This window comes from Sinocyclocheilus grahami, unplaced genomic scaffold, assembly GCF_001515645.1.
Source record: "Sinocyclocheilus grahami isolate Dianchi unplaced genomic scaffold, SAMN03320097.WGS_v1.1 scaffold6.1, whole genome shotgun sequence".
NCBI lineage: Eukaryota > Metazoa > Chordata > Actinopteri > Cypriniformes > Cyprinidae > Sinocyclocheilus > Sinocyclocheilus grahami.
The window spans coordinates 670,274-689,727 of record NW_015505185.1 but is presented as its reverse complement, the minus strand read 5'-3'; the positions used below and the strand labels follow the sequence as shown (position 1 = coordinate 689,727).

The window sequence follows — 19,454 nt, the reverse complement described above, 5'->3', positions numbered from 1 at the left end:
TATATATATATATATATATATATATATATATATATACATATATATATATATATATATATATATATATATACATACACACATGCATATACACACACGCAAAAAGAAAAACAAGCAGATAGAATAGAAAAAATAGAAAGCTAGCGTTTGTTTGTTTTAAAAAAAAAAAAGATAAATATAGATACAGTAGAATTAAAATAGAATAGAAAGTGCTAGAGTTAGAGGGTCAAATAAAGGAGGAACAGATGTGTTTTTAGTCGTTTCTTGAAGATGGTTAAGGACTCAGCTGCTCGGATTGATTTGAGCAGGTCATTCCACCAGGAGGGAACAGTTAATGAAAAAGTCTGTGAAAGTGATTTTGTGCCTCTTTGAGATGGACATGCTAACATGTCCTGTATGTTGTCCTGTCACGCTTTTAGAAGAGAAACTCCTTAACTTTAGGCGGAAACTTGAAGTTGAGTGACATTTTGCAATCCACATTAACAACAGAACATCACAGCATGCACACGTTTATGTAGGCCGACATTCATTTCATCTGAACTGTCAACATCAGTCTGAGATCATAGGAATGTTTTAGTAGCACCCCGTGGGCCGCCTTTGTGAACCCATGGACCAAAGTCCTGCAGGGTTTGGCTCCTGTCCACACCGTCTGATGGTCATTCCGCTCAGTCAGCATTTCCCAGCTCTATTCAAGGCTCCTGTTTGCATGCACTGTAAAAAGACAATTGCCGAGTCGAGACAATGACTGTTTGAACAGCCATGCTTATTTTTCCTAGAAAATAAAGCAGTAAATGCATATCGAAAGAGAGCAAATATTTTTCAGAAGCAGTTTAGCAAAAATATAGAGATAGTGAAATCTAATCAGACGTCTTGGTGCAATACACTGTTTTATTAGAGGTTATATGAGCCATTGACCTCAGCACAGACATTTCATTGGGAGCTGTTAAGTCATAAAACATTCACCCCCTGTCTGCATATATAAGAACCGAAAAATGTAACACTGTACATGAAAAATTATACAAGGCCCTTCACAGAGAGTCTTAAAATGTTTGATATGTAAGTGGGAGGAACATGTCTGGACAAGAGAGAAAAACTTGGAGGGGGGAGTGGCTCGTGAAGAGTATACCATTGAGAAGTATGATTCTTTTAGCGAATTGGTTCTTTCGGACTGTTCAATGAACCGATTCTTTTGAGTCGCCTCTCAAAGTGTTTCCGTACGATTTAGTTTTTCATTTTGCATTTCTGTATCTAGTCAGCTAATTTTGAGACATTTTAAACAAAACAATAATGAATTTGTGATATATTTGTGATGCTTACATTTATAATAATATGATAAATAGGCCTATATAGACTACTAATGTTTTGTTACTTTTGTTGCAATATAATAGAAAATAGTAATATTATTAATTATTGGTGAGGTTAATATTAGTTATTCTCGATATTGATAACAATATTTTCCATCTTACAGGGTTACCCCCATAGACGGTGAACAACAGGTTACCCCTAAAAGAAGTCATCAGTTGAGTGATTCACAAATCGGTTCACAAGAGCGATTCACTCGGGAGTCGGATAGAAAGAGGCCAGCTGAGGGGGCGTGTAGCGCACTTTCATGCAGAAGTTGGACACTTGGAGAGCTTTGCGCACTGCGAAGGGATACGGAGGAGTCTCCAGTCCTCCTTCAGGTCTTGATCGTCCTTAAAGGAGCTGGCAGCGGACATGCCCAGACCAGTACACCGTCTCTGAGACCGTGCTTGCCAGAATGAACGGAACCGCAGACATCTGCAACCACTGCCGGAACATGATCAGAGAAAAGGTAACGTTATTCTCCGTGTTTATGCATGCAGAGTGTTATTCTGTAACAGTTTGGGCTTATTTCAGTCACATGTGTTTCTTAAATATGCCTTTGATCCTGATGCTGATCTTGGTGCGTTTGGTTTATAATGTATTGAATGGGTTGTGCATAAGTGTCAGACATCTCTGTATCTCTAGCGACCAAGAGAGGTTTATTTAGTCACCTATATTACTTTATTTCGTCAAACTAACTAATGCATATTTGTATGTTTCCTTTAAAAAAAAAACTGGTAGATAATTGGATTAATACTTAAAACCTGACTACACATATAGCCTATATATATATCATACATAAATGTTTTCCAGCAAGTGTAGGCATATATATATATATATATATATATGAATTTTGGTTTACACTTCTGTAACCAAATCTGTATTTAATTTCCCATGTAACACATACGCCATTGTTTACACCCCGGCTAAACACCATCTGGCTTAGCCTGCTAAAGTAGCCATGCCCCCAAACTCTTGCTATTGGTTAAGCTGGAAAGAGATTGACGGAACTGAGTGGACCGCATTTAAATGATTTGAGGTTCCTTGGAGGCTCAATATTTCTATCATGACAACTCAGATTTTAGCATGGTAATGGATATGACAATGTTAATGTATTTGGTCTTGGCGGAATAGATCCGCTACGCTGCAGAATAGCTACTGCTGTTGGTTATTGCTGTTGTTGTAGATTATTGCTGCTGCTGCAAAGCAAGTACAGGAACTTGCTACTGCCAGTACATATGCCGATACAGTGCTGTGAGTATTTAAGACATACTGCTGCTGCACAAATAGCGTATATGATAACCTGTAGCAGATCTATGCAGGTGGAGCTGGGGAGGTGGAGGGTTTCAGAGGAACTCTGAAAGCGTGTTGCGAAAGGCTCTAGTGAATGCTAACCAGTAATTTAAATGTAAAGCAGTAAGCTCATTGGCTGCATATGCAACATGAACCAATCAGCTTGTGCTAAGTTGTTTAATGCTGTGAATATCATCAGTTTGCGTTAATGACCCATCAGCCTGCGCCATCTAGAGTTTCATGACAGAACTTTTACACTTTTCTGGGATATAAACCCATGAATGGCATACTTATAGTCAATGAACAATACACAAAGGTAAGATAATGTATTTTGACATAAAAATCTTTAACCTCTAACCTTATAAGTGACTCAAGACTCACATAGAGCAAAAAATGTTCTCTCTTATCACCCGATACCACCTGTGTTGGTTCATTTTTATTCCTGTTTGCCGTCACACGCTTCAGTGAAAAAGCAACAATGGCTTTACTGTGGAATTTGAACAGCAACAAAACTGTGACTTGCTTCAATGCAACTGGTTTTGTATGTCAACATTTTCTTGCTTGAAAGAGAGACTGATAGAAGCCCCATGTAAATTGTGCTGCTGAGTTTTGCTGATTCAGCAGCTGACACACTTCCTGTTCCTCCAGCTGCCGTGTTCACTGGCGTGACATAATTGACCAATGAATTGCACTGCCCCATTACCACATAGTGACCTGTCGGGAACAGCATCAGTGCCTGTACACTGTGTAGTCGTGTTTGAGCAGAGATCTGTGGGTAGGCTTTGCCATGAGAACTACAAATACTCCAAACCTCTAATTGAGTGAGGACGCAAGTGCCGGCCAGTCACATTTGCCACGGTGCCACCAGGCACCTGATCAAGCAAAACTAAAACCTGTGCATTCTGCCAGTGTTGCATAATCTTTTATGAGTTTAATGGCATCATTCAAGGGCCACAGACTTTGACGTAATCAAGTGATCACCAGGGGGAGGATCCTCATGAGAGAAACAGTAATGCTGTTGTGTAAGAAAATGTAAAAAAAAGAAACCCTGAAGAAATTATTTTTAACGTCCTAAAAATGCACGTTTGTTTTTATTTACAATATTTTTTATTGATTTAGTTGATTTCATGCACAATCTGTGGGTGTACAATAATTTCACATTAATGGAATTAATTTGATCTGAAATTGAGGTTGAATTTTAAACGCTGTGCTATTGGTTAGAAATTTTGAAATTTTTTGAAAAAAATAATCATCTTTGATAAACCCATCCCACACCATTTGTGCTACAGTCATGACTGATACTAAATCATGCAGTGTATTCATGAATGGTGTTATTTATATATTATTCGGGTATTTTTATATTTTATATTTGCCTATTTTTATATTTTCAGTTTTCATTTGAGTTTGAATAACACTTTAGTAATTCTTTGTCATTTCTATTTGTTTTGTTTCTAATTTATACTATTTATACAGTATTTATTTCAGTTTATGTTTTAGTAATTTTAGTACTTAAACTTATTTTATTTCAGTTTGTTGCCAAGGCAACATTTCAAATTGTTTTTTTTACTTTACGTTTTTCATGTACAATTTTTATTTATTTTTATATTTATATTTTATTTCAGCTTCATTTCCATTATTTCAATTGTTTAATTGGTTTATTGTAAAACACATTTTGAGTGTCCTGCTGTGAAAATATGAACATTAAGACCTGTCTTTCACTATAAATCATCCTAGATTTAATTTAGCCTTATCCCTGAAGAACTCAAAAGAGTAATCCCCAGTAAACCGCTCCATAATAACCCTTCGTTCTCTCATTACATCCCATTAAAAAACTTCACTGGAGATCAAACCTAATCCTAATCCTCACTGAGTATTTGTTAACATATCTGGACGGAGAGTCATTAGTGGCCCAGTGTGCCAGAATGTTATATCACAACTCTCTCACTCTCTTTCTCTCTCTCTGACCCTTCCTCTTTCATATTTTATCCATGAAGTCATTTTATGTTTCAGTCTCTTTCTATCTCTCTTTCTTCAAACTCAGTACGAGTAGGCCTGACGAAACAGACTCATTTGTTTAAACTGAGCACAAAGTGGATTTATGTAAGTACTGTATAAGTGCACGTGTGCGCTTTTGTTCTACTCCTACCTTTGCTGTCATGGAGACAAATATTTCTGCACTTTCCCCCAGAACGTAAGACACAATCAGTGTCGTCTTTTTTTCGTCTCTTTAAAACGCACTTACACTTCTCGTCTCTTTGGCTGAAGGCAGAGCGCCAGGTCCTGGAGGGGAAGGAAGCATATAGGATTCCTGGACAGACATTTCATTTCAAAAGCTTGACCGGGCAAAAGCAGAGTGCTGGAACAATAGCATCCTTTAATACATAAAACCAGACGTGTCTAAAGGCGAGAGTACTGTTCAGACACCTCCGCTGTAATCCAGAGTCCATTTGAGTGTTGAGAACAGACTTAAGAAGATCAAGGAGTGGCTGTTCAACACATTTTTTAAAGTAATTGGTTGCAAACTATTTATTTTAGCTACATTTAAAAAAAATGTTGAAAGTTAGTCAACAAAATGTTTTTATTTAAATGTAGCTAAAATAAATTGATTGCAACCACTTTAAAAACATTTAGTAAATTCAATTAATATTTTTTTTCAGTGAAGGATTAAAACCACAACCTGAACTTTTATGAAATTACCTGTACATACAGTACAAGCATAAAAACCACCCATATAAAAATTAACAGTGATAAACAAATGAACAATTTTTTTGGGTATAACCGTAGATTTGCTGTAGAAGGTTTTTTTGTTCAAATGGTTTTAACATTTAGTTAAAACCATGAAATCATAGTTACAGTACTATGCTAATTGTAGTATTTGCATGGCAAAGGTGGCAATACTCCAATGTTTGAAATGGAAATATCATATTAAAAAATGGTGCTTTTCTGACAAAATACTATAGTTAATAAAATCATGGTAAGTATAGTTTTCCCCTAAAAGATATATAATATGAAAGGCCTTTGTAAGGCCTGAAGTTTTTGAATTAACAATCAAACTTTTACTTTATTTTACTTTATAAACTTTAACGAGATATAAATGAACAGATCTGAGAAATAAAGAAGTTCTCAGAATTGTGAGATATAAACTCGCAATTGAAAAGTTAAATTCTGAGGAAAGAGGTCAGAATTGTGAAATATAAACTTAGAATTGATTGTGAGAAAAAATACAGAATTGTGAAGTCAGTCTTTTTTCTTTATTCAGTCTCATTTAGTATTTGTATGTTTATTCATAAAGCAAAAGGAGCCCCTACCAAGTATTGAGTACATGTGATGTACAGTAAATGAACATACTTTCCAGAAGGCCAACAATTCACAAAAATTTTTTATGAAGTATTCTAATTAGTTGAGATAGTGAATTGGTGGGTTTTTGTTAAATGTGAGCCAAAATCATCACAATTAAAAGAACCAAAAACCTTAAACTACTTCAGTCTGTGTGCATTGAATTTATTTAATACACGAGTTTCACAATTTGAGTTGAATTACTGAAATAAATGAACTTTTCCATGACATTCTAATTTATTGAGATGCACCTGTAGATGAACATTTATTTATATTCATAGATTACAAGTTTCTTGTCATTTTTATTCATTGTTATTGAAACGAGCATCTTTAAATCTGGACACTGTCCCAGACTATTTGAGGAAGACGCTGCTTCTATTCATGGACACTCATGCTGCTGTCATGACAACAGAATCATTACCATGGTTCCGCAGAATGACAGTCTCAAGCATTATCAGTGCTGATAGTATGCCACGTTTTGATTGGCCGGGAGCGGTGATGCGTTTTCAAGGTGCAGGTCACAGCAATGTTTCCGTGTGTGTCAAACAAGTCTGGACGGCAAATCATTGCAGCCTCATTGCAAATACACACAGACTTTACACACGTTAAGCATAGCGAACAAACTAAACTGATTCAATTAGTCTCACATATCCTGTGGTTCTCCCTCTTTCGTATCTATATCTCTTCTCTCTTGCTTTTTGTTTGACTTTGATTATGTAACAAGGCATCTTGTGATGAATAGGCCTGTCGCAATAATCAATATATCGACTTATCGCGCAATATGTGCATGACCTCAATAATTTTTGGTGATGCAATATATCGCCCATTATATTTACTTAAAAATGAATGTCACCATGTTTTGTACATTCCACTTGCGCCTGTGTCTTTTGCAGCTTCTCGTACATAACGTGGTGTAGTCATGAGGTGCTAGTTCAAATTTGAAAAAATGCTTCTACAAACAAAGTTTCGTCTGCAGATATGGCCTTGTTTAGGGATCTGTGCCTTTGTGCATACTGGCATCAGACTGCTAAATAGTGTTTGTGTTTTTCAGCAATAGTGTGCACCCTTATTTTACAGAGAAAAGAAGGTCAGGGAAAAATCTGTAGATGGAAAAAGGTCCGTGTTTCAGCGCGTTGTTATGGGAAGAGCGCATCCACAACAGGATCACACATTCTGACTATAGCATGCAATAACTGTGTCATTTTGTACATATATAAGTTGTATTATTATGTTTATGTTGTATTAATATTAATCTCAGGATGCATTTCCTTGAGTTAAATAAGCTGCCAGCAAAACGCTTCAGTTTACCGTGTTCATTCAGCTCTTCAGCTTCAGCTTGAGCTGCAGCTCAATGGCTGCTATTTAAAACAGTGGTATTAATTTGTTACTTTTTCAAAATCATTGATATATTATTAATAACAACAACCACTTGTATTTTTCTCTTATTATTTTCATCAACAATATGGTTTAGTAATTAAAATCATTTAATTATTGTCCGTGCAGAGGCTATTCCGTTTTATTGATCTATGGCGCATTCATTTTGATTCTTTACACGTGTAATGATGTCCAGTGACTTGTTTGCATTATTTATGCATAATTTTATTTATTTGTAAGACTTTTTTATGACTAAATTTGGTAATGGGAGAGTAAACATATTATTAAAACGTACACCGTTCAAACTAGGCTGCTTATGTTGAAGTGTTTGGGATGTGGCTTTTAATGATGAGACCTTTTTTGTAATCAGGCTCTCAAAAAGTATATAACAATTTGGATATAGATTTATCGGCCAAAATTTTCATATCGGTGCATCCCTAATTTTAACAGTTTTGTTCAATAAAATTATATGATTTCTTGCTTTTGATACTTTATTTGAACTAATTATTATTGCCTCATTGCTATTATATATGTATTTTAAGTAATTTTAAAAGCTTTTGTTCACTTACATCTATTTTTATTACCACAAAAAAATTAATTATAATTATAGGGCCCTATGAAATCCATTTTATTTCCAAATTCAGTTTTTTTCCATTTTCATTTGTCTATACTCTGTTTTAATGGTTAAATTAAATTGTATTAATCAAAAAGCTTGTCTAATTAAATGAGTTTTACAGTTTTATCTTTACCAAATTCTGTTTTCCATTATTTTCTGCATTCCATTTTAATGGTTCCATTAAATTTTAGTAATCAAAAGCATCTCCAATTAATTGATTTTATAAAAAATAAAAATAAATGTTTTCTTTTTTTTTCAGAAATACTGCACATTTATATTTTTCTCCTAAATAAATTCTGGTAAATAACATTTCTGGTAAATACTCCTTTAAAAGGTATTTTTTGATTATACTTTTATTATTAGTAGACTAGAACACGTGGATATGTTTGATTTCAGTGATTTGGACTATGAGATGGACACTTGCTTCTTGCACTCTATGTTGCACTTTACTTTTCCTTTAAAAAGAGGATTTCATAGAAATTTGGATTTCATTTGATTTTTTATTCTTAAGTAAAATTGTTGATTTTTTGTGGGAAATTAATCGTTTAGATTAATACAAATAAAAATAGTCGTTAGTGGCAGCCCTAATGGTATAAAATGGTCTTTAAAATGACACTCGCTTATCGCAATTATTTCTGGGGCAATATATCGCACAACAAAAAGTTGTTATCATGACAGGCCAAGTGATGAATAGTACTTCATAAAAATACACTCACACAAGAAGTTGAAGACTCGTATAACAGATATGCCTTGTAAAAACACCCACTACCATTCACAAATTGGGGTCAGTAAGGTGTTGAGAAATTAATTTTATCCTGCAAGGATGCTTTAAATTGATCAAAAGGGACAGTTGAGACTTTTATAATGTTACAAAAGATTTCTATTCCAATAAATTGTTCTTTTGAACAATCGATCACATTTTCGACAAAAATATTAAGCAGCACAACTGTTTTCAACATTGATAATAATAAAAAGCAAATCAGCATCTTAGACTGATTTCTGAATGTAGTCTTCAGTGTTTATCCTTAACTTTAATGTAAGTTATAAGTATCTAATATTTATTCTATTTTAATTAACGAAAACAATTTTTTACTATTATTCATTAAATAGTATTAGTTAACAGTAACAACACAGCTGTACACACACTGTGAATGTGTTTCAGTTGAGTTGATTAATGCTGGAGACCTCTCTTTTCTCCTCTGACCTCCCTCTGTTTGCTGCTTGTCCTCTTTATTTGTGCAGTCTATTTGCTCTCTTTATTTTATAGGTAAAGTCTTGTTCTCTTTCAATAGAGCAGTGGATGTAAGAAACCAACGAGCCCGAAACAAAACTCTCCTTGTCTTTGTGTTGCTCAATCTTTCCGTCCACGATTTATGCATCCTTAGAAAAACAACTTGACAGTGGGAATAAAAAAAAAAAATCACGTTTGGGAACTTGTGCACCAGATTTAATGCTAACATATGTGTGTCTGGTTGTGCAGACCCATATTAGTTCTAGGTTAGTGTTTTATAAACAGCACAGGTTTCCAATGAGGCTACAGAGTGAAGGCAAAACATCTCTGACCGCAAATACAACACCGTTTGTGTATTTGTGGTGGTTGGTGGGATATCCTGAACAAACCCAAATCCTGAAGAGAAGGAAGGAAGGATAGATAAAGTGAAAGGGAGGGTGAGAATGACAGGGAGAGAGATTTGGTGTGTCCAGGCCTCGAATCACTGATCTGAAGTGACCCTTACACCCTTGCCATTATGAAATATTATTACAAATAAAAAAAATATTTCTATTTGAATATATTTTAAAATGTAATTTATTTCTGTGATGGCAAAGCTACATTTTCAGCATCATTACTTCAGTCTTCGGTGTCACATGATCCTTCAGAAATCATAATAATATGCTGATTTGCGGTTCAAGACAAATGTATTCTTATCAGTGTTGAAAACAGTGCTGCTTAATATTTTTGTGAAAGCTGTTATACCTGGACATTTTGTTCTGCAGGATTTATTTTTATTCATCAGGATTCTTTGATGAATAAAATGTTCAAAAGGTCAGCATTTATTTGAAAAAAAAATTTCTGACAGTTTACTTTTACAACTTTTGAACGGTAGTGTATCTAGGAGTGCCATGTAAATACCATGGTATATTACTATAGTATTCTTTCAATACCATAGTGTATGTCGCACCACAGTATTGCCAGTTTTTTTTCTCACACATTCATTGAATCTGAGTTAACCCAGCTCAGATACTGTTATCGTTCTTTATCGGGTCAGTTGGTGTTCATTTCATTTTTGTTTTGAGTTCATCTGGTTCAGGAGATGATTTTCATTGAATCCGAGTTAAGCGTGCCGCCGGGAGACCTAAGAAAGTCTATTTAGATTGTAAATTGAATTATAGCATCTGTCCTGACTTTGCTGAATTAGGATGAACCTGAACTAAAGTTCAAATCTTTCTTGGCTCTAATTCGTAGCATCGCATAGTGCCATAGTGTTTAATGCCTTCTCACATTACAAAATCTGACAGACCACGTTTAATTTATATTACCATCTGACCATAGTGCTTTTGTGTATGGAAATAACAGTCTGTTCATGTCCTGATGTCTGATTCTCAATCCCAGATCATAGAAGCCATGCCTCTGAATGACTCCACAGTGATGTTCTTAGACGAAGAGTTCAGCGGTCGTATGGACAACCTGACGCAGGTGATGGGGCTCCACCCGCATTATCTTCAAGCCTTCCTGCGCTGTCACTATTATCTCTTGAGGATGGATGGGCCCCTACCACTCCACTACAGGCATTATATCGCTATAATGGTACAAATGCACACAGAAACACTTGCAAGGGTTACTTTATTCAGCTTGAATAGTTTTAAGAGTGATTTCTTTGTTTCTTCCAGGCTGCAGCGCGGCATCAGTGTTCCACGCTGGTCTGTCAGCATGTGCAAGAGTTCGAGCAGATTGGCGTGTGTTCTGATTGGTTGAGAGGTCTGGAGTTCTGCCCACAACGACTTCGCAACCTCAATGAGATTAACAAGATCCTCGCGCATAGACCGTGGCTTATTACCAAGCAACACATACAGGTAACATATTAGCTTTCTTGTTTATTGCTCAAGATACACTAGGGCTACATGGTATATCAAAATAAAATCATGATTTTAGGGTTTAGTTCGATTGTCAAATCGTGCAGACTGTGATTTAATTATATAAATATGTGCATTAACTTAATGGCACTGCTCACAAAGTATTATTTTATAGTCATATTATATTATATAAATGGTCAAAAACAGCAGGAATGTGCCCTATGAAAACTCAGTGTAGAGATATTTTTTAAACTATTTTTTAAATTTGAGTCAGTTCTTGTAAAGCATAAACCCAAGTGTGAACCCATTTTTTAATCCCCCCCCCCCCCCCCCCCCAAATTGTTCAGGCCTAAAAGAGTGTTTCACACTCAAAAACGTCTTCAGAGTAAAAAAAAAAATATTATTTTAAATTATTATTGTATAAATTATTAGTTTAATTTTGCACTCCATAACAAAATAACTCCACTTATTCTAGAATGATTAACTCTTTCCAAACATAGCTATTATAAGTCATCTGGTAAACATTTCTGTATTTTTATATATATTGCAGAAAAATACCACAAAGTCATTTTTATTCCAATATCGTGCAGCCCTAGTATACACAGAATTGTTGTAGCTTTATGCAAGCATTATGAAACAAAGTATTTCAAACAGTAGTGCACATCACTGTGTTTAATTCAAAGCATGCAAAGAGTATCATCATGTAAATAAAAGCAGTGCATTTTCAATCCAGTTTTGTGTTAAAAAACATTTGAATTCTTAGTCAAATTAAACACTGAGTCAAATAACATGTCACTTCCTGTGCATTCCACACTCACCTTGAAAATCAAGTCAATGCACTTTCATTGCGGGATACATTCCATGTAGCAAACTATGTTTTATACACTGCACACACTATGTTTTGGGAAATACATGTTGAAAAATGCATACTGCACATTTACTGTAGAAATAATAGCGTACTGTGGTAGCCATCTAGCGTTATATAACCCCATGAAGGTGAACACATATACAGTGTCTTAAACTGGAGTCTTCATCAGTGTTGTATTGTTCATTATAATTGTTTAAATCTTTTCTACATCAGATATGAATGAGTTTACACTCTCTGTTTCTCAGGCTCTGGTGAAGACAGGAGAACACAGCTGGTCTCTGGCAGAGCTGGTTCATGCTGTCGTACTGTTGGCACATTTCCATGCCTTGGCTAGTTTTGTGTTTGGTAGCGGTGTCAACCCTGACCCTGAGGTCACAGAGGTCAACGGGGTCACAGATGACCTTTGCCCTCCAGCCATGGCAGGTTTATGCACCTGCCACCTAACAAACAGCAACCAAGCCAACGGGAACCCCCTGCGTAACCCTGACACTGGGGTAGGAAAACATTACGTGTCCATGTGTTGTTTTTGTATTTTTATATCAGGAAAACATGTTCAGATCGCATTTCATTTCAAGTAAAAAAAAAGTTAAATACATACAGAAAATGACCACTAAAATTTTTCTTCTAAATTCCCTTTTTTATATAAGTTTATATAAAAATATATATAAGTAGTATATCATTTTTAACTCCATTTTTGTGTATTTTAGAGTGAGCTGGAAGCTCTGATGGAGAGAATGAAGCGATTGTTGGAGGAGAGAGAAGATGACGATGCATCAGAGGAGGAGATGTTCACTCGCTTTGAAAAAGAAAAGAAAGAGAGTCTTCTAGTGGTGTCTGCAGGTATTACAACACAGATTCTTCCTACCCGACTGCTCTTTTTCAGTTCATAGTACATCTTTTCTTTCATAATAACCTCTAAATATATTTCAATTAAAACAGTACCAGACTGTTTCTCTTTCTTTTTGTTTTCTCATCTTTTGTTTCTCGTTCAATTTAGTTGTTGTTTTTTTCTTTTCAGTGTTTCCTATTTTCCTTCACTTTTGGTTGTGGTCTTGTGGCAAATCGTGAATTAAAGGGATAAATTACCAAAATGATAATTCTGCCATTGTGTACTTGGTCACATGGTGTTCTAAATCTGTATGAGTTTATTTGCCATTTGTCGTAAATGACATCAAGCTAAGCATGACCAGTCGACGTGCCGTATTTGGACCATTCCTTGAAAACAAGAAAGGATCTAGCAATCTTAAGTTTTCAGTGCATGTATTAAAATGTTGTGATTTTCATATGCAGGGTTTGATGAGGAAGTGGTGCCTCCTTCTCCTGTGGCTCGGTTTGTAGACGACCCGTCATTTGGATACCAAGACTTTGCGCGACACGGAGAAGACAACCCACCCACTTTTAAAGCACAAGTACGAGAAACACCCTCAAATATACACATATAGAGCATAATTTTTTTAATACTCTGTTTATGATGAATGATTGATCATTCTGTCTTGTTCACTTTGTAGGACTACACATGGGAGGATCATGGTTTCTCTCTGGTGAACAGGTTGTACTCTGACATCGGTCACCTGTTGGATGATAAGTTCAGAACGGCATGTGATCTTACCTATTACAACATGGCCAGTCACGAGGGGGTGGACACCAGCATGCTGCGCAGGGCTCTCTTCAACTACGTCCACTGTATGTATGGAATAAGGTACGTCTACGTGAACAGGCGACACTCTAGAAACTGCTAATGAAAAATAATTAGCAGCCTAACATCACGAGCCAAATAAAAACAAAAAAGTTAGGGTGTTAAAAATCATGGTGGACAATTCTTTGTCACACAGCAAATGAAAGGTCAAGTCAAGCACGTTGCATTCTGGGATACAGTATTACACAGTGTGCTCTAGTGTTATTTATATACTTTTTATTATACTATCATTTACATACGTCAGTTATCTTGTATTTTCATTATTTAAATTTTAGTTAAAATTTTAGTAATTTTGTTATTTCCTTTTGTCATTTTTATTAGCTTTCGGGGTTTTCATTTCTATTTAGATTGTGTTTATTTTATTTCAGTTTTTGTTTTAGTAGTTTTAGTTCTTCAGCTTAAACTTATTCCATTTCAGTTAGTCGCAAAAGCAGCATTTCTAATTCTAGTTTTAAGGCCCGTTCACACCAAGAACGATAACTATAAAGATATTAGCGTCGATATTGTCTGTTTATTCTAAGCGCACGCTCATCTGCTGCTTTAAATTCTCCAGCTCTTTATAGCAGGATGGATTCTGATTGGGTGTCAATAGCCGGGTTTCCATTCTAAGTTGCGAATTTAACTTATGCGCAAAACTGGAATATCGCATAAAACATTTGCGAACCAGCATCATTTCCATCCAACAAGTCAAAGAGAACAAAATCGTCACTTCCTGATAAACTGGCACTATAAATCACTAAGAAAAGTAGGAGAATATAATAATTGTCATATATAATAAATTACTTGCGCCTCAGAGTGAGCAGACGAATCACAATGAATGCGGTCATTGCTTTCGGAGGTGGATGCTGCTGTTTGGGAACGCAGTCGTGGGAGGCAATTATACAGAAATACTTTGATGACAGACTTTGCTCGTGCATTTCCGAATGACCATAACAACATTTCAGATGCTGTGGAATGAGATCGGTCCGCTGGTTAGTCAGGTTTTGCCGTCCCACAGCGCAAAGTCACATGACTTTTTTGATGCACTTGGAGGAATTTATTCGCAAAATGCATTTCCATCGCCCATTATTCGCATCAACTCTTTTTCGCACAAGTCAAAAACCACCTCAAGCGAGCGTAAAAACTTTTTTGCAAATTAAGGGATTTTTATTTGAAATTTGGCGTTTCCATCACTTGTTTCTCATACGATACTTCAAAATGCGCATTAAAATAGAGTGATGTTTGTATCGTTCATCAGCTGGAAAAAAATCATTCTGAAAGTGATTCCAAAGATATCGCTTCTCTGTGCCTTTATCGTTATAGCTGTGGTGTGGACTCTGTTATTCTTTAATATTCAGAACGATTTTTTAGAACTATATCTTTATCATTATCTTTATAGTTATCGACCTTGGTGTGAACGGGTCTTTAGACATATTTATTTTAATATTATATTCTTTTTATGTTTCAGAATTTTATTTCTGTATTTCAATGGTTTTTTAACAGTTTTATTTAACAATAACATCTATGGCGTGCGCTGTTGTATACATAACATTTTGTCAAATGTCATCTGGGTCTTCCATGAATACAATTAGTGTACACTGCAGAAATAGTAGTATGTGACTGTAGTACACAGTATGTGCACCCATAGCGCCCCCTAGTGTACTAGCACAGGACGACCAGAAGTACTGAAATCCAGTCTTTCCTGCCTAGTATTGAAAGATGAACATTCACACTGTGTCTGCAGATATGACGATTATGACTACGGTGAGGTGAATCAGTTGTTGGAGTGCAGTCTGAAGGTTTACATCAAAACAGTGACGTGTTATCCAGAGAGAACCACGCGCCGCATGTACGAGAACTACTGGCACCAGTTCAGACACTCCGAGAAGGTCATATTATCATGTCAAATATATATTTTTATCTCATTTAATCAATTTTTTAAAATTGATTCATTTATGATTGAAAATATAGTTTCAAAAAGTATATGAAATATACTGATATTCTCTCTTTCCTTCCTTTATCCAGGTTCATGTGAATTTGCTTCTAATGGAGGCTCGAATGCAGGCAGAGCTGCTCTATGCTTTGAGAGCCATCACTCATTATATGACCTGACCAATCAGACTCCGCCATTTATATGACCCGACCAATCAAACCTCACCCACAATCATTATTATACCTAAATTCAACTAAAAAATTTTATTAGCAATTACTTTTGCGTATTGAATTCTTATAATTGTGTGTACTTCTTCTTAGACTGTTCTGAGTGACAACTAGATGAAGAACACAGAGTATAATCCCAAATATCAAAATGGGATTTAATGGCATGTTCAAATAAATAGTCATAAAGAATTGTGGGTGGGCAGTCATGACTTCATCTTTCATGGTCAGACAAAGCCCAACATTAAAACAGACTCAAATCCTTGGACTTGACCTGATCAATCAGACGACATCATGACTTGACAAATCACGTTAACGTGCAATATTTTTTTCCTCACTGAAATCTCACTTATACTGTAAGCTGAAATACTGGAGGACTGAGTTCACATTTTGAAACAGGAATTTGTCTTTTTTGCACATCTGTATTTTGGAACAGAATACCGTTTGCCTTTTGTAATATCAATAACAGAATGTGAGACTCCTGTATGGAGAGAAAAAGTCTTTTTTTTGTTAAATCCTTGTGCCTTTTTTCTTTCACGTACCTTGTTTATGTCATATTGAATGTATTTAGATTTTTTGCCGTTTGTTTCTAGGCTTTTTCAGATCAATCTGGTTTGGTTTAGTTGTTTACCTGGAAGCTTTTGTAGCATTGTTACTGTACTATCAGTCCTTTACTATTTCCTTTCAGCCTCAGTGTTATACATTAGATAGCAACATACATTTTTAATATATATGTTGCTGCAATAGCTCTACTAATCACATCTCATGACTTTATTTCCGTGTGAGAGCTTTAACGTGAAGCTGAAGTATTTGCACATCTGTTGCACATTTTTTTCATTGGTGTGCCTCTGAGAAAGAAACCCACGCACAGGAGCATGAGAGAGTTCATGTGTGTGAGTGATTGCCTGTAGGGAGCGTCTGGAAACGAACTACTTTTGATACTATTGATGTGATCTTTACTGTCCATCAAACCATTTCTCAAAGGTTTATTTATATCGCTCTAAGAATCATTGCTTCATATTTGCACAACTCTAATCAAGGTGCCGCAACAGTGTCCTTTAAAAATAGATTAAGATTGTGTCTGAAATGAAACGTATAGTGAAAAGATAAGCTTTATAGAACGAGATGAAGTGTTGCCCGGTCCAGTCTCACGGACAGTGCCTTATTCATGTTTAGAAATGCAGGTTAGATTTCATTTAGTCGTATGTATACCATAGGAGATTGTTTCGTATGTATCAATGGAGAAAGTAAATCGGTCTTCAAAGTGCCTTTTAAACTTAGTTGCAAGTGTTTCAAAGTGTATGCAGCAGATTCAATGGCAAACGTTTTTTGAATACGAGGCATATGTGTCTGTTGCATTTCCTACTTGTGTTTATTCCGATCAACGTGTTGCTATGAAGCTTTCATGTTCTCCACTCGTTATAAATGTATACATTTCCAAAATGCCCATCACAGACCTGTATGTTTCAATAAAGTTTCTAAACAAACTCAGTTTATGAGTGATGCTTTTTGTGCAGATTTTTCATATGCATATTTGGCAAGTCATATTTGACCTTCCATGTGACATGCTATATTTAATATATATATATATACATTAATATTATATTGCGACATGCAGCTTTAACCTTCCTTTTTAGTATTGTATCATTTTAATAGTAATAATAATATTGATACTTAAGTTGATTAAAACTTGTGAACCTTCCTTTGTTTACATTTTAACCTAATGTATAAAAATGCTAAATATATTTTAATTTTAATATATAATATTAAAATAATATTTATTACATGAACAACAGGAATGTGTAAGTGAACTGCAAAGCTATGTAATTTTTATAAAATAAAAATGACAAGAAATGGTGACTAGTTAGTTTCCCAAAAATATATGATTTCCTTTATACATTGATATATTTCAACCAATATGTGAAAAATAAAAATGCTGTATTTAATATAATATAGAATATAAATTAAATATATATATATGTGTGTTAAGACCTGTGTTATCTATTTTATTATTTCAATTATAATATTAATATTTTTAAAATAATAATCATTACATTTACTAACCACAGGACTAGGTAAGTGAACTGAAAAAAAAAAGAAAAATTAAAAGTGGTGACAAGTAATATCCCCTAAAATATACACTATCTTTTACAGATTAATCTAAAATTCAACATACATGTTAAAGAGAAAATAAATTAAGAAATGTAGTTTACACATTTTTTGTACAAGTTTACTATTTTTTTTAACTTGCAGAATTTATTGTCTCTGTTTCCTCAGTGCATTCAACTAATCACTCCAACCAAATTTTCATGTTATTAATTGATAATAACTGATAATAATGACCATGTTGGTCAAATACTATTGATATGTAGCCCACAAGAAATTCATAAAAATGTATCCAAGCTGCTGCTAATATTGGACCCTCAACAGGCCAACAGCAGGCCCATATTCAGCAATAATATTTCACAGAATTTGCCATTTTTATATACATGCAGCCATCTCATCAAGCTCCTGAGCCCTTGATTGGGATTGTTCAGACAGCGGGTTTGGCATGGTGATGTCCGGCAGCAGATGACAGCTGGTAATGATGTCGATCTTCTCAGACACTGACTTCAGGTCCTCCAGTATGAGCCTAATGCTGTGGGACGCGTTGATGATGCCTGTCTGAGAGTTGTTGAGGTGAGTGGTGGCCTGTCTTATGTCCCGTGCTGCGTTCTGATACACCTGTTTCAGGCTTTGATTGACGTCCATGCACAACCGTGCATTGCTCTCCTGCAGTTTCTGCTGGAGTAACGAGTTAAACCTACCTGAGTCAGGTCTGGACACAGGCGACGATCTGTCCTCCTGTCCGGACGCAGTCGCAGGTGTGTTTCTGATCACGATGAGAGGAGGCAGGTCTTTGCGGAGCATCTGTTGATGGCTTTCTGAGGCTAGTCTGCGAGCTCTCTCCTCCTCGTCCTCGCTGTCGGTCTCGGACGCCTCTCCTGCCACCTTCATCCCTGATGATGATGATGATAATGATGCATGGACAGGAGGAGCAGAGGTGATGCACACTTCATCATCTGAGTCCGTCTCAGATGCCTCTCCCTGCACCACGATCTGGAATTTGTTGCTTGCCATGATTGCACACCTGGAAGATACATTTAAATCAGTTGACTAAAGAAGTTTTACAAAAAGTACTTTACCAAGGTAAAATGATGATGTCAGGCGGTAATACCATCGTATTTTAATGTATACCATTACAATAAATTATACTATTTTCATCGCATTTACACAAGGTACTTCAAGAAATATCATAGCACTAGCTTGGTATGTATACATAAAAGCTCATTAACAGTTAGGTCACGACGTATTTACGTAGTGTTGTAACATTATCATACTATTTTGACACTTTTTAGTTTAGTTATGATAATATTGCCTATTTTGATACTAATTTTGCACAGTAGCTGCATTAATAAAGCAATAAACGTCAAATGTGTGCATTTTTCTAACCTGCTGGTGTTCTATCCACAAACCAAGTGTCACAGGATTTGTCACGAGAAACCAGTTTGAAACAGGAAGCATCAGAAATACGATGGAAATGGAATTCAAAATAAAAGGCCGACCGAAGAAGCCTGTGAGAATTCAAAATAAAAGTTCGAAAGTGGGAATACAAATAAATAAATAACTAAAAAAAAAAAAAAAAAAAAAAAAAAAAAAAAAAAAAATAAAAGCCCAAAAAC

At 35.4% G+C, this 19,454-nt stretch overlaps 2 protein-coding genes across 2 annotated transcripts; one reads left to right on the top strand and one right to left on the bottom strand.

Annotated features, from left to right (window-relative positions):
* The first annotated feature begins 1,567 nt into the window (after positions 1-1,567).
* Positions 1,568-17,226, top strand: LOC107587821 (sestrin-3-like). Its single transcript, XM_016275765.1, has 9 exons — positions 1,568-1,810; positions 10,572-10,766; positions 10,850-11,032; positions 12,146-12,394; positions 12,608-12,740; positions 13,191-13,309; positions 13,409-13,599; positions 15,320-15,464; positions 15,601-17,226. The coding sequence occupies exons 1-9, from the start codon at positions 1,757-1,759 to the stop codon at positions 15,685-15,687; spliced, it is 1,356 nt and encodes a 451-aa protein (XP_016131251.1). The 5' UTR covers positions 1,568-1,756; the 3' UTR covers positions 15,688-17,226.
* A 772-nt stretch (positions 17,227-17,998) lies between these two features.
* Positions 17,999-19,306, bottom strand: bloc1s3 (biogenesis of lysosomal organelles complex-1, subunit 3). Its single transcript, XM_016276217.1, has 2 exons — positions 19,225-19,306; positions 17,999-18,862 (listed from the first exon to the last, which is right to left on the bottom strand). The coding sequence occupies exon 2, from the start codon at positions 18,850-18,852 to the stop codon at positions 18,214-18,216; it is 639 nt and encodes a 212-aa protein (XP_016131703.1). The 5' UTR covers positions 18,853-18,862; positions 19,225-19,306; the 3' UTR covers positions 17,999-18,213.
* Between the last annotated feature and the right edge of the window lie 148 nt (positions 19,307-19,454).